The sequence below is a fragment of the Artemia franciscana genome, chromosome 15 (assembly GCF_032884065.1).
Source record: "Artemia franciscana chromosome 15, ASM3288406v1, whole genome shotgun sequence".
In the NCBI taxonomy this organism is placed as follows: domain Eukaryota; kingdom Metazoa; phylum Arthropoda; class Branchiopoda; order Anostraca; family Artemiidae; genus Artemia; species Artemia franciscana.
In genome coordinates, this window is record NC_088877.1 from 4898347 (window position 1) to 4914723 (window position 16377).

General features: G+C 36.3%; 1 protein-coding gene across 1 annotated transcript in view; it reads left to right on the forward strand.

Annotated features, from left to right (window-relative positions):
• Window positions 1-16377, forward strand: part of LOC136035960 (actin-binding Rho-activating protein-like) — a 49729-nt gene that overhangs the window by 30623 nt on the left and 2729 nt on the right. Inside the window, exon 4 of the mRNA XM_065717845.1 lies at window positions 9722-9814. Within this exon, the coding sequence (XP_065573917.1) occupies window positions 9722-9814 (93 nt within the window). The remainder of the gene's footprint in view (window positions 1-9721; window positions 9815-16377) is intronic.

Sequence of the window (16377 nt, forward strand, 5' to 3'; positions counted from 1 at the left end):
TATATATATATATATATATATATATATATAGATATATATATAGAATTTGTAGAATTATCCATGTAGTAGAATTTGCTCGTATATTATTTTTAACTAAAGTTCTAATTTCAAGACTATTTACTGACGTTTTTTTTTAATCTCGACAAAACAGGAGAAAACAGTCTAAGAAAAATTCTTGAGAGATATTCAGAAACTAATTTTTATGGAAAGTAATTTACTGGTACAGATACATTAGTAGAACGGTGATGGCTTTCCTTCCAGACTATTCATTAAATAGATTAAAATTCCTTGTTGAAACAACCTGTTATTTGAAAAAGTTTCGATAAACAGAAACTGCTGGAAATTACAGTTTTGAAAACTACAACTTATGGAGAGAATTGGAGAAAATGGACTCCCCTTCTAAATCAACCTCTATCTTCGTTAGTTTATACATCAAACAGTTCGTGGTAACGAACTGTAGTAAGGAGCGACCCGGCTCAATATTAACCAAAACTCTAAAAAATGGAATTCTGATACCAATACCTACAGCAAAAGAATCGCATTTTAATGCTGATTTTAAATATATAAGTTTCATCAAGTTTAGTCTTACCCATCAAAAGTTACGAGCCTGAGAAAATTTGCGTTATTTTAGAAAATAGGGGGAAACGCCCCCTAGAAGTCATATAATCTTAACGAAAATCACGCCATCAGATTCAGCGTATCAGAGAACCCAGAAGTTTCAAGCTCCTATCTACAAAAATGTGGAATTTTGCATTTTTTGCCAGAAGGCAGATCACGGAAGCGTGTTTATTTGTTTTTTTGTTTTTTGTTTTTTGTTTTTTTTTCCCCAGGGGTGATCGTATCGACCCAGTTGTCCTAGAATGTTGCAAGAGGGCTCATTCTAACGGAAATGAAAAGTTCTAGTGCCCTTGTTAAGTGACCAAAAAAATTGGAGGGCACCTAGGCCCCCTCCCACGCTAATTATTTTACCAAAGTCAACGGATCAAAATTCTGAGATAGCCATTTTATTCAGCGTAGTCGAAAAACCTTATAACTATGTCTTTGGGGACGACTTACTCCACCACAGTCCCCATGGGAGGGGCAGCAAGTTACAAACTTTGACCAATGCTTACATATAGTAATGGTTATTGGGAAGTGTACAGGCGTTTTCAGGAGTGTTTTTTTGGTTGGGGGAGGGGTTGAGAAGAGTGGGATATGCTGGGGGAGCTTTCCATCGATAATTTGTCATGGGGGAAGAAAATCTCCATGAATGGAGCGCAGGATTTACTAGCATTATTTAAAAACACAATGAAAAAATAAATATGAAAAAGTTCTTTCAGCTGGAAGTAAGGAACAGCATTAAAACTTAAAACAAACAGAAATTATTACCCATTTGAGGGGCTCACCTCCTCCTAATACCTCGCTCTTTACGTTAAAGTATTTTTAGTAATTTCAACTATTTATTCTGCGGCTTTTGTGATTCTGGGGTCATTCTTAATGAATTGGGACAAAATTTAAGCTTTAGTGTAAAGAGCAAGGATCTGACAAGGGGGCGAACCCCCTCATATATGTAATAAAAATATGAGAATACAAAAGTTCTTTACGTAAGCTAATTTATAAGTTACGTAAATCTTTTACTAATAAAAATATTCGTAAAAAATTAAAAGTTCTAGCTGCCTTTTTAATTGACCAAAAAATCGGAGGGAAACTAGGCTTCCTCCCCCGCTCTTTTTTTCTCAAAATCATTCGATCAAAATTATGAGAAAGCCATTTAGCCAAAAAAAAAATGCAAATTTCGTTTTAATTATTCCTCTGCGGAGAGCCAAAATCAAAACATGCATTGATTCAAAAACGTTCAGAAATTAAATAAAAAAAACAAGTTTTTTTAACTGAAAGTAAGGAGCGACATTAAAACTTAAAACGAACAGAAATTACTTCGTATATGAAAGAGGCTGCTTCCTCATCAACGCCCCGCTCTTTACGCTAAAGTTTTTTACTGTTTTAAAAAGAAGAATTGAGAGACAAAGTCAAACTTTAGCGTAAAGAGCGGGGCGTTGATGAGGAAGCAGCCTCTTTCATATACGAAGTAATTTCTGTTCGTTTTAAGTTTTAATGTCGCTCCTTACTTTCAGTTAAAAAAACTTGTTTTTTTTTAGTTAATTTCTGAACGTTTTTGACTATTTTTTAATGTTTTTTACTGTTTTAAAAAGAAGAATTGAGAGACAAAGTCAAACTTTAGCGTAAAGAGCGGGGCGTTGATGAGGAAGCAGCCTCTTTCATATACGAAGTAATTTCTGTTCGTTTTAAGTTTTAATGTCGGTCCTTACTTTCAGTTAAAAAACTTGTTTTTTTTATTTAATCTTGTCACAGGTCGATTGTTTACTACATTCATGAGATTAAAAGTGCCTCATCCCGTCACACTGGTCAGGATACCACAAAAATAAACCATAAATAAACAAAAGTCTAAATCCAAAATCAAATTTCCTAAATCTTCTCTTCTTCTGCTCCTATATGTGTCCTATGTTCACGTTACCAATTCTGCAGGGCCCAGCTTGGTTTAAAAGTCCACAGCCAACCCATCGTGTTTCTAGCTCCGGACCATCAGAATAGGCTACATAATCATCATGTTAAGCAGTCTGGTCAGGGTTTTGAAGAAGCTAATAAGTTGATAATTGTCGGACTAACATAGTGACAAGACTTCCTCTTGGTCTCCCCCTATTATTTATGGAGCTATTGGGTAAAGGTTTGGGTGGAATAGGAAGTGATTAGTAATAGGAGACACCATCCCCCAAATACTATCATTTGGGCAAGACTAAGCCCTGGTAAGGTAATAGTAAAGCCACAATCAGTTGCTGTCTAAGGAGACTGATTGTCATATCTGGCCTCCAAAGGTAACTCCTCCCAGCCAAACGTCAAAGTCGATTACCTCAGATAAGAGATAGGACAGACCTCCAACCACTTTCTTCGATCATTTATGTTATTATAATCAGGGCATATCTTCAGCATTCCCATTGTCCGGGTCTGGCTCTCATTTTGAAGTCACATCCCTGGTGGCAAACGGGCCTCCTTGTCAGACGTCAATTGTCTAGTTTCATTATATTTAACCATGGTAATGGGTTATGTTCCGTATTAATTTAAAATTTGTGGCCATAAATGTCATAACCAAAATATTCCTGGCTGCAAAGGGACTACCTTGCCAAACGTCAATTGTCTAGTTTCATTATATTCAACCACTGTAATGGGTTATATTCCGTTTTAATTTTAAATTTTGGCCATAAATGTTATAATCAAAATATTCCTTGCGTCAAAGGGGCCTCCTTGTCAGACGTCAATTGTCTAGTTTCATCCTATTTAACCATCGTAATTGGTTATGTTCCGTATTAATTTAAAATTTTGGCCATAAATGTTATAATCAAAATATTCCTGGTGGCAAAGAGACTGCCTTGCCAGACGTCAATCGCCTAGTTTCATTATATTAAACCATCGTAATCGATAATGGGCATAAATGTCATAATCAAAATATTCCTGGTGGCAAAGGGACTACCTTGCCAGACGTCAATTGTCTATTTTCATTATATTCAACCATTGTAATGGGTTATTTTCTGTATTAATTTTAAATTTTTGGCCAGAAATGCCATAATCAAAATTTTTCACTGCGTTCAAAATTGAACTGTCTGTTTTAAGAGCAAATGGTAATAAGAAATCTTGGTTTCGAAGTATTCTATCATTACAAAGGGCGATGTTCAGTGCATTAGCCGTATTCTTTTCATTCTTACCCTAGCTTACGGGGTCTAAGGCTTCCTAAGTCTGACACTTGTCTAATAATCCCAATCAAGACACAAACGGACTTCTTTTCTTGCAATAGGGACCACAACATTTCGAACTGTCTGTTTTTTCTTTCAGCGGGTTGGTATATTTTTTTTTCCAGCTTTATTGTTGGTTACACTCGTGAGGTGAGTATTCGATATCGGACTCGCCGACCCAGACCGTGTAGGATATGAGCCAACAGCAAACTTAAAACTTTTTGAGACTTTTTGCACTACAGTTTTGTATTTATAAAGAAAGTATTAGTAAGTGACTCCTGTATTCATGCAAACTATAAAAAAGAGTTGGAAGTTGGTGATGGTCCTCCAGGCCAAACTAGTTCTCATGTTAGCTCTGATGGTAATGCTTAAGCCTTGACTTACTTTGACTTAACGCTGTTGCTCAGCAAGGTCACCAGCGCAGAGGGAACTGGCTGACAACGCCGTCAGTCTTCCCCAAGTAGCTCTGTCCAGGGCTAAAGATGGGGCCTCATTTGGGTTGATGTTGCGATTGAGCAGGTGTTGGTTTATTACGTCACCCCATCTAGTGCGTGGCCTTCCTCGAGGGCGTTTCCAGCCATTTTCCGAGGGATTGAAGTCCTAGATGATCCTTGTGGGGGTATTTAGCAGGAGACGGAGTAGGTGGCCGCACCACCTTAGAGAGTGGGCTTCTACTTGTGTAGAGAGGTTCGCCAGCTTGAAAGTCTTCAGGATCTTAGTATTGCGGATCTTGTCATACCGTTTGAAGCCTTTGACTCAACGCAGGTGTCTGGCCTGTACAGCATCGATCCTTCTTAGCTGTGTCTGGTTTATCAGCCATGTCTCAGATGAGTACAGCATGATGCTTGAGACTGTGGCATTGTAAATTTGGGCTTCGGTATGGCGGCTAATTTGCGGTTTGTGGAAGACTGCTCTCAGGATTCGTCCGAACACAGAGCTTGCCTTGGCTGATCTGGCTGAGATTTTGGCGTCAAGTGTGCAACTTTAGGATATAATTGATCCGAGATATATAAATTGCCTTACCACATCGACAGCTTTGCCGTTAATCTCAACAGTTGACAGTGGTGCTGATGTGGTCCTTTCTATGGGCATGATCTTCGTTTTCTTCCAGTTGAACTGCAGCCCAAACCTAGAGGCTGTGGAGAAGGATGTCTCGAGTGCAGATGATAAGTTGGTCGAGATTGTCCCTAAGAACAACTACATCCTCCGCGAAGACAACATCGGACAGAGTTCTTCCGTCATAACTGATGCCAAAAGGGCGGGCATGGTGTGTCTTGTTCAGGATGTGGTCCATGACGCAGTTAAACAGCTCAGGTGCAGCAGTCCATCCTTGCCGTACTCCATTTTGTATGGGGAAGGAAGAAGAAATCTTCCCGTTAACCAGGACGGTGCTTTCTGTGTTGCTGTAAAGTTCTTTGAATAGGCTGACTATCTTTATGGGTAGGTCTGCAGCTTTCAGGACTAGCCAAAGGGACGGTCTGTCAACAGTGTCAAAGGCAGAACGAAATTCTGTGAAAACTATGTAGGCTTTTTTGTTGGATTCCACTGTCCTCTCAACGATCTGTCTAACCGTGCGAATCTGCTCAGTTGTCGGTCTTCCTAGCATGAATACGGCTTGTTGGGGGTGGCGTAAAGCATGTAGGAAACTTTTTGCACGTTTCAGCAGTAGCATCGCAAACAGCTTTCCAGGAACAGATAGTAGGGTGATACAGCGGTAGTTGCTGTAGTCTGTCTTGCTGCCCTTGCGTTTACAAACTGGCACAAGGATTCCTTTCTTCCAGTCTGATGGTATAGCTTCAGTGTCCCAGATTATGCTGAACACTATCTGCACCCAGATTATTATTGCAGAGCCGCCTGTTGTGAGTAGCTCAGAAGCGATGGCACGAGTGCCAGCTGCTTTATTGTTCTTAAGTTTCTTTACGACCGATCTGATCTCCTCAGGAAAAAATTCTTCACCGTTGGGGGCAGCGGTACTTTCTACAGCAGCAACAACAAGCTCTGGGTCAATGCAATCAGGTATATCTCAGTTGAGCAGTATGTCGAAGTGTTCCTTCATTAGACCAAGACATTGGGACTGATCAAATATGGTTTGTCCATTCAGTGCTTTCTGGCTTGTGGACGCCATGGTGTGTTCTTTCATGGTTGTGTCTTTCTTTTAGGCAGCTTGCTTGAGCTCAGCGGCTTTGCCTTCAATGAAGTCTTTCTTGTCCTTGTGAAGCATAGAGTCGCTCTATTTGTTGAGCTGTCTGTAGAATGTCATATCTCAGCGTAGTCTTGCTTGCCGTCTCTGCTCGATCACTTCAAACGTAATAATAATAATAATAATTTATTTATCACCCATTTTACAAGAACAGAGGTTAAGTGGAGTAAAATACGAAAGAAAAATAGCAAAATTAATACAAGAAACAAATTTAATCACATACAGAAAAAGACGGATAAGGCGATGAAAACATCCTAGCCTATAAATCGCTTCAATAGCTAGATTGGCAGATAATTTTTCGAAAGCACCAGTGATATCTGTCGCACAATACTTTTTAACGAGTTTTGTATTCCGGTAAGAACGACGTAGATATAAAAGAAATTTGCAGTACCGGTAATAATTTATACGAATACGTTTTAGATCACCAGTCAACAGAAGTGGCCTAATACCAGAACAGAAGAGTACAGAATGATCGCAAAAATTTGAATAAAGCCGAGTTAGCGCTCATCTCCTATAGTGTCCACGATTTTCTACAATCTTAGAGTAACCGAGCCTCAGGTTATCATTAATATCTTTGACAGCACAAGACCGGAGAGCATTCATAGAATCACAAACTGTTATACCAAGCCAACGAAACGATTTAACACGAGGAATATTAAAAAAATTGCAGTGTAGTGAATCTGAACAATTATTACTGTTGAAAACAAGAAACTCGCACTTGTCAATATTTAGGTATAGGCCGATTTCACGGAAAGCAGAAGTAACTGACTTCACTGAACGGGCAAGAGCAGACTCAATTTAACTAATCAGAAGAAGGTCATCCGCATAAGCCAGATATGAGAAATCAGATGGTCCTAGTAGGCACGTAGTCGATATTTGATAGTACATTTTCAATACAAGCATTAAAAATATACGGCGAAAGAACTCCCCCTTGTCTTACACCGCAACGAACAGGGATATGACCAAAATAAGAATTATCTAATGACTTAAGGCGAAGGTAAGAATGGGAGTACCAAAAACGAAGCACGTGAATTACCGACGGATTTACTCCTCTCTGGCATAATGCTTAAGGAGATGGAACCACTTAAACGAAAGTCTAAAAATTCTAAAAAATACATGGATACTTACTTATCTTATTCCTTAGGACACTTTGCTTCCATTTCCCCCCTCTAATGGAGCAATATGCAGCCCAGTTTATGCGTGGTCATTATATGTTACAATAAAGCTAGTCCTTTTTTCGTAATTTAAACAAAAAAAACAAGTTTTTTGAAATGAAAGTAAGGAGCGAAATTAAAACTTATAACTTTAACTCTTTCTCTTAACTCTACATTTTAAACAGTAAAAACTTTAGCGTAAAGAGCGGGGCGTTCAGGAGGAAAAGCCCCTTTCATATACGGAGTAATTTTTTTCGTTTTAAGTTTTAATGTCGCTACTTACTTTCATTTTTTTTAAAATGTTTTTTTGTCTAAATTTCTGGACGTTTTTGAATTAATGCATGTTTTGATCTTGACTTTCCGCACATAAATAATTAAAACGAAATTGGTAGAATAATTTTTTGGGCTAAATGGCTTTTTCATAGTTTTAATCGGAAGATTTTGAGAAAAAAGGAGCGAGGGAGGAGGCCTAGTTGCCCTCCAAATTTTTTATTACTTAAAAAGGCAAATATAGCTTATAATTTTTTACGAACGTTTTCGTAAGTAAAAATATACGTAACTTACGAATTAAATGACGCAGCAAACTTCTATATTCGTATGTTTTTATTGCGTATATGAGGGGTCTCAACCCTCGTTGATATCTCGCTCTTTACATTAAAGCTTAAATTTTGTCCCAATTCCTTAAGAATGACCCCTGAATCACAAAGGCCGTACAGTAAATGGTTGAAATACTAAAAATACTTTAGCGTAAAGAGCGAGGCATAACGAGGAGGTAAACCCCTCATATTTGTAATACTCTCTGTTCGTAATTAAGTTCCCCTATGGAAAGATCCTCCCACGTAACCCTGCCATCAACTCTCCCCTCCCCCCGAAACCAAAAAATCCCCCCGAAAACGTCCGTACACTTCCCAGTAACCATTACTATGTGTAAACACAGGTCAAAGTTTGCAACTCGCAGCCCCTCCCACAGGGACTGTGGGGAAGCAAGTCGTCCCCAAAGACATAGTTAAGTTTTTTCACACTATGGTGATTAAATTGGCTATCTCAGACTTTTTATCCGGTGACTTTAGGAAAAAATTAGCGTGGGAGGGGGCCTAGGTGCCCTCCAATTTTTTGATCACTTAAAAATGACACTAGAACTTCTAATTTTCGTTAGAATGAGCCCTTTCGCGACATTCTAGGACCACTGAGACGATACGATTACCTCTGGGGAAAAAAAAACAACCAAAAACAAATAAACACACATCCATGATTTGTCTTCTGGCAAAAAATTCGAAATTCCACATTTTTGTAGAAAGGGGCTTGAAACTTTTACAATAAGGTTTTCTGATACGCTGAATCTGATGGTGTGATTTTAAGATCATATGATCATATGACATTAAGATCATATTACTTTTAGGGGGTGTTTCCCCCTATTTTCTAAAATGAGGCAAACTTTCTCAGGCTCTTATCTTTGGATGGGTAGGACTAACCTTGATGAAACTTATATATTTAAAATCAGCATTAAAATGCGATTCTTTTGATGTCACTATCGGTATCAAAATTTCATCTTTAGAGTTTCGGTTACCATTGATCCGGGTCGCTCCTTACTACAGTTCGTTACCACGAACTATTTGATTATTTTATAGGTTAGTCTTGGGCAAACCCTAAATGTAACCTCAAATAGCAACGTAGCTGAATATACTGGCGTAATCAAATAACTCTGATAATTTAAAGCAACAATCGGTAAATGTTTCCTGGCAATCCTAGTTCCAGTACTAGTCGAATAAATGTAAACAATTCATTTCTAATTTCGTTGGACTAACTACTATCAAAGATACATCCCATTCCACCATTGGGGTTGAATTACTTATGGCCTCTAAGCTTTAATTGTGCACTCAAAAATATTTTGCAAAGAATCAAAAAAAAATCTAAAAATGACCTTCTTGGGAAAATTTCATAGAAATGTAGAAGAGACACAGAACTTTTTGTCACGGATCCCTCAGTAATAATTTCATATTGTGCACAAATTTGATATTACCTAGTCCCTAACAAGCAAAATTTCAAAGCTAGAAAGTAGGCTCGGAAAAGGCTGGGACAAACAATTTCTATCTTTCATAAAAATTGTCGGAAATTTTATAAACATGAAATTAACTTCTCTTCCTCATTTTATGATCCCTCTACCAAAAAAAAATCGAATTTCTATCTCTAACCGTTACAGACCCATACACTACTGATCAACATAAATATAAGCTTTTATAAGTATTAAAGAGAAACTGTTTCAAATGTATTTTATTTCAGTAATTCGCAAATGGCGCAAAAGCCCTACTTCGTTTGAAGAGGGCAATAACTCTTATGTACGGTAATTTCTGTTCGCTTTAAGCTTCAGCCAAAGAAACTTGAGGCTCTTAAACTAAGCGGGAGAAAACTAATTGGGGAAGATTGGTAAATTTATATTTGACTAAATTTATATAGTTTCTCCAAGTTCATGCGGTTGGGAGTGCGCTAAATTATGTTAGTCAGGTAGGTTGGACCACAATGCCAATTGCTAGTGAAGGTGCTACTTGACAAAATCCTTTATCATTATATAATATTTTTACTTTTAGATTTACTCAAACATAAACAACAAGCTTGTTGGACTTTTGCTTCGAGCGAGGAAACATCATCTGCTAATGTTTGAAGGGGAGACGCTTTTCCAGGTAACTATTCATCCTTTTTGCATTAACTTTTGATTTTTGAATGTTTTTTTTTTTAGAACTTAGCGTATACTAAGAAATGAAACATATAAAATATCAGAATATTAGCTTATAACCAATTTACCAATGGTTACAATTGTCACTTTTTTTCTTTTTTTTTTTGCTGTAACCAGGTTTATATTACAATACTGAAATCAAAGCTGTCCCTGCTGCTTATGAATCAAATCATGTAAAAAAAAGCTGTAAAAAAAAAATTGTAAAAAAAAGCTGTTGGCTTCAACAACGTAATATGGTTGTCGTTATCGTTATTACGCAAGTTAACTGATCAAGTTTCTTCATTATCTAAACATATTTATCAAAAAATCAATTTTAAAAAATGAGTTAGATGAAACATATAGGCCCTTATGGAAAAAATTGCGAAGAATGCTCAAATTTCTTAGGGGGTAGGGGTAGCCCATGTGGTGGAAACAGAGAAAAATTTCGCAATACTAAATGCCTGTTGTTGATTTTTGATACTACTACAACTAACTACTAATAACTCACCGCACCACCAAGCCAACTGAGGCCAACACAGCTACGCACGCTCCTCCTCCAGCCTAATCTATTCATGGACTCCCTCTTTAAACCCTCCCAAGAAGTTCTCATTTTCCTTAGATCTTTATTTATGACATCCTCCCACCTCAGGCGAGGACTACCTGCTTTCCGTGTAGCCCCAGACGGTTGGCCAAAAAGGACAATCTGTCATCCTTCATCTGCAGAAATTGTCCTAACCATCTCAACCTTTCTTTCATTATACCCTAAAAAGCGGGATTGAACCACGTTTTTCGTTGACCTTCTGTTTGAAATACGGTCTGTCATCTGGGTACCCAGAACAATCCGTAGGCAATTTCTCTGAAAAACTTCTAGTAAATATTCGTCCGCTTTTCGGAGTGCCCTTGCTTCAAATTTCTTTCATAGATGTTTCAAATAACACTGTTCAAAGTACATACAGCGTTCAATCAATACAAATTCTGCAATAGCCTTTAAATGGCTTACTTGTAGGAAGGGGGTGGAACTGCAGTAGTCAAACTCCTGTTTGTTTGTAGGAATTTCTGTTTGTTTTATTTGAATTTATTATTCATTCTAATGTCTTATCACTTTAAGGATTTACTTATTATCCTTATTTTTGATGTTATTGTTTATTTGATTTTCTGTTAATTTTCGGTTTCATTTGTTCTTTGATTGTAATTTCTGACCGTTTCAAATTTGAATGATTATGGGACTTTATTTCTGCTCGGGTTTGATTTTAATGCTGCTCTTTACTCTTCTTTGAAAATATCACCTTAAACTGAAAAATTCATGGTTAAGAGCCAGGGCGTGATACATTGCCCCATTGGAAAGTATAATCCTGCTGGGTTATTGATTGTGTGAGGGTTGCCACTTCTTCAGCACCTTGTGACAAGCAGTCTTTCCAGAAACGACCAGAAACGACCAGAAACGAGTTTCCTGAGTTTCCAGAAATTTCCAGAGTTTCAAGAAAGGCTTTCAACTACTCTACTGTCACAAGGTAAACGATAGGACTTGAACGTAGGATTGAACGAGAAACCCGTTGGTTAAGAGATACAGCTCAATCCGCAGCATCGTCACATGGTGGATTATACAGATCAAAATTAATTAATCCGTTTGTGAAATGTAACATTGACCCACGGTGAGGGCCGAAGGCCTAAGATGCCACGTTTGATTATAAAAGGAGTTACAAAAAAAAATTGAGAATCATATAAAGGTAGCAATACTAAAAGACCCTGGAATTTAATAAAATAACTGCTAAGGGGTAAAAATAATAGAAGAAGGAATTGCAATAGGAAGAATTCATATACTTAGGAATAAGGATATTAGTGATATTTGGGTGGCCCTTTTCCGTTTTTGTAAATATATTCTTTATCTTCCTCTTTGGTATAGGAATAGAAAAGTAATAAATAAGTTTCACCTCCCGAATATTACTGAAAAGCTGACTGGTTTACGCAAAAAGATTTTGGGAACAGCGTATCGGTGATGATCACCTCAAAATGGCTGAATTCGTTTTTTGTATTAAAATAATTTATTTAATGTTATTGTTATTTAATTTTTTTGGTGATTTCTTGTTGTTTGCTTTTTTCTTTATGTTATTGTTGATTTTCGCTTGTGTTTACTCCACTATTTATCTTTTTACGTAAGTGGGCTACAAACAAATATATAATAACTGAAAGCTGGCTTTATTTTTATAGAGGAAAGGGAAAGGCGTGCGAAAATTCGATTAGATACAGATATTAGACTCAAAGTGCGATTGCAAAAGCATCGGCAAGATAGACCTCTTACTTAAGGTAATCAAGAACCTTTGAGGCCTATAGCTCAAGATTGAGCAGGAAAACCAGAGGGTCTCCTTTGGGGCGACGGTATCCCTAGTTTCTCCTGAAGTTTTATCAAAACTACAAAATTCTTGGATAAAAGTGCATCACAAAGCAACCAAGGTGGTCAGTGGATAGTAATCAGCAACAGAAAAACAAAAAATCAACGAATAGTTGACATGGCTCTATACCACTACTAAAGTCAATAAAAGTGAGGTAAATATTGATGTAACTAGCAGCTTTTTTCAACTTTATCACAGGAACAAACGCAGGCAACAAAAACAGGAACGGATATAAAAACAAAAAGAGATACTCAAACATAAATCATTAAAACATAAACCGGAAAAACGCAGGAGCACAGGAACATGAACAGAATGAACGGGAATGAACACACGAACAAAAACAAAAAAAGGTACAGGATAGGATAAGCACATGCGTGAAAGAACACCAACACAGAAAAAAAGATTGACATTAACAATGCACTGGACTAGCAGAGGAACAAAAGAACAAAGAAGCAATGGAACACTGGAACAAACTCATGGACATGTACAGCAGCAAAAAAAGGAACAGAAACTGTAACGAAAACAATAGGAAACACAGGAATACAAAACATACTAACAGAGGAATTAACAGAAACTATAGGAACTAACAGAGGAAACAACATAGTAACAGTTAATGAATAACTGTCGATTAGAAACTGAATGATCTAGTTCTCTTTTTAAATCAAATTTTGAAAGTAATTTCGATGTGTGACGAAAACTACATATATCTGCAGCAATGCCGTTATTCATAGTGCAGTTCGCTCTTTGCTAGACTCTATATAAGAAAATACTTAAAACTTTTTCTTGTGTTATATATTAGTATGTAATATAATTAATTTGATAAAGTAATTTGATAAGAAATACCTGTAACAAATTAGTGCATTTTGGATGTAGCTTAGGGTTACATCAAGTCATTGAAGGGACTGGGGTGCAGTTTAGATGGAATCTAATGTATTTAGTCTACAAAAGTTTCCGGAATGTGCTGATCAGAGTACCCCCTTTAAAGACCTTATTAAACAGCTAAATTTTTTCTATGTAATATCGTTTCCGAGTACGTCGTGTAGAAGAAGTGATCGTAAAAATTTAAAAGAGAAACTCTTTCGCTTGGAAATCGAAAGTTCTAGCGGCCATTTTAAGAGGCGTAAGTCATTGGACGAAACAGATGTAATTTTTACAAAAAAGTATTTTCTGAATATACAGAAAAAAAATGTTAAAGAATTGCTCTGCTTATTTGCCGTATGGACTGTTGGAGGGTAAATACGATTAAATTCTAAAACAAAGTCAAAGTCTGGTTGTGTGTTATGGGCTCTTGGAGGCTAGATGTGATTAATTATTTAAAAATGAATAAAAAATTTCATTTAGGGGAAAATATACTGGGGAATGGTTTATTTAAAAAAGTTGTGATAAGGCTTATTGGGGATTAGAGGTTATTAATTTTCAAAATAGTCAAAGACGATTAAAAATTTCAAATTAGGTTAATAAAATGCGGTGAAACCGGTGTCTATTAGGTGCACTAACGTATCTCTCGGGCTAGACATCATTAATTTTTTTTTTTAATATAGTGAAAGACAAATAAAAATTTCGAATTAGGTGAACAAAATATCGGGAAAAGGGCCTGGTTAGGTGAATTGAGAAATCACGGAGGCTAGATTTAATAGATCTTTAAAATCAAATCAAAGAAAACAAAATCGATTCAGATGAATATAATATTAGGGGGAAGAGAGTAAGCGTAGATATGTTGCCCTCGACAAGTGGATGAGCTATAAATAATAATAAAAAGCGAATAATAGTTTATGATTGAAGAAGGGTCAGATAAACGGCAATTGGAGCGACTGGGTCCAATCGGGCCTCACGTCTAAAAGGCCCCAGCTCTGCCATCTTATTAATTAAGAGCAAATCGTCAGCATAAGCAAGGTAAGAAAAATCTGAAACATCAAAGAATTACGTAGAGGATATTTTCGCAAGCACGCCAGAAACACAAATTTTAAAAAGTGTAGATGGCAAAACGCCACCTTGTCTTACACCTCTTTTAACTTAGTCGTAGTTAGAAAAAATTTCAAACTAAAGAAAAAGAATTATAACACCAATACTACAGACGCAGAATATCTGAAAAATCAACACCTGAAATATAGAAAAGAAAAAAAGTTGGAAATGGATTGCACTGTCAAATGCTTTGAAAAAATCTAGAGCAAAAATACAAATTCTTTTACTCTTAGAATTATTATCCAGAAGAAGAGATGCTAAAATACGATGACAATGCTGAAAACCTATCCTAGGCCAAAAACCAAACTGGTTCTCTCCGTCATTAATCCTATAGTTCGATGGGGATAAATTATATATCACTTAATTTACTTATATTGCAAGAAACAGTAATAGGCCTGTATGAAGAATAATCACCAGGAGATTTTCCCCGCTTTAATGTTCGACTTATAGTGCCATACAGGAAACTCTCTGGAGCACTAAATGTGTATATACACATCTGAAAAAGTAACTGTAAATGAAAACTAAGTGCAGGGCAACTTTGCAAAAGAAGAATTTTAGATATCCCATCTATATTAATAGAGACAAATTTTAAATTCTTAATACCCCTACCCGGCCCTGAATTGAAAAGTGAAAAAAACACATATAACTGTCTTAGGAGTTTCAGGGTCTTGATAATTTTAAAATTAGTTATGAAAAAACAAGTAAATTTCATATTGATTCAATTTTTTGAGGGGGATGGAGGGAGGGTAGTGCATAGAAAAAATATAAATATTTCTCGATTTTGATGAATTATGAGTTAATGCGAGTGTACATTGAACATGGGCGTCTGTGTGGGATCTCTTTGGAAGATGAGATTTTATTGATAATTATAGAAGATGAAGAAAAACCATGGTGTATGATTAAAGAGTGAAGAAAGCAAAATAGTTGTCTTAGAGGTCTTGGGGGGACTATATGTCAGTAAAATATGAAAATAGAGCTAAAAAGCTTTTCTACTATACGACTAAATTGATGGGAGGGGGGCTATTGAAAAAGCAAATCCAAATAATTCAAGATTTCGAGAAAACTTAAGTTAACTAGAGCGAAGACTGAGCATTTGCGTCTATGTTGGGGTTCTTAGAAAAATTACTTATCATTAATAATTGAAAAAAAAAAAGTCTAGGTTTTGATTAAAGAGTGAATGAACCACATATACCCGCCGTAGGGGTCTTCGGAGGACTAGATATCAGCAGCTTTTACATATAGTTCTGAAAAAAAATTATATTATATGAATGAAATCTAAACAAACAAATACAAAGTAGAAACAATAGGGAAAATCTTTTCAAGACAGTGGAAATCAATTCTGTGAATATTTCGGCCCTATGTCCAAGAGCCGTCTTCAGCACAATAGGAGAACAATAGAGGAAATATGTATATATAAATAAACTTACAGTAAATTGTGAGAATTAAAACTAAATAATGTTTTTTAAACTTTTTCAAAAAACAGCACTAGCATCCTTACTTCAACGAAATTCAACCAGGACTGACAAAAAAAGAATGAAGTGAGAATATAAATTCATTCAAACTAAAGAGAACAAAGTGATTAAATGCAATTTCTCAGAGCCAACTTTGCTTTTTTAGCAGCCTGTCTCAAAGGCTTTTTCGTAGCTGGTTCAATACTATTGTAAATCGGTTTGGTAAAATATTTTGTTGGATCATTTTTTTAAATTAAATTTGAGTATAAAGAATTTAGTGAGTATTACCCTAAGTCGCTGTTCAAAGGAATATTATTATTTATTTTGAGATAAATTTCGATTGATTCTCGAACCACTTGTTTTATCCCAATGTATATCCCAAAAATCACAACAAAATTAGAAAAAAAATTAACAAAAAATTAAAAAATATTTACACAAAAAGTAATCCGTACGCAGTTTTTACTAATAATTTTAAAATCATTAATTTCTTAAATTCCGGCAAAGATAAGACCCCAGTTACTCGCCAAAGAGGGGTCTATCAAATACCCTGTGATTTTGGAAAATTCTTTGTCGGCAGGACCCATCAGAATCTAGAAAAACGGTTGCAACAGCATAAAAAAGACATCGACAAGGCATTAATTTAAAATAGTTCCAACAACTCCTTTGATTCTGCTATAGGTTGGCATATATTTAATAAACCGTCCCACACGATGCTTTTTGAAAAATCT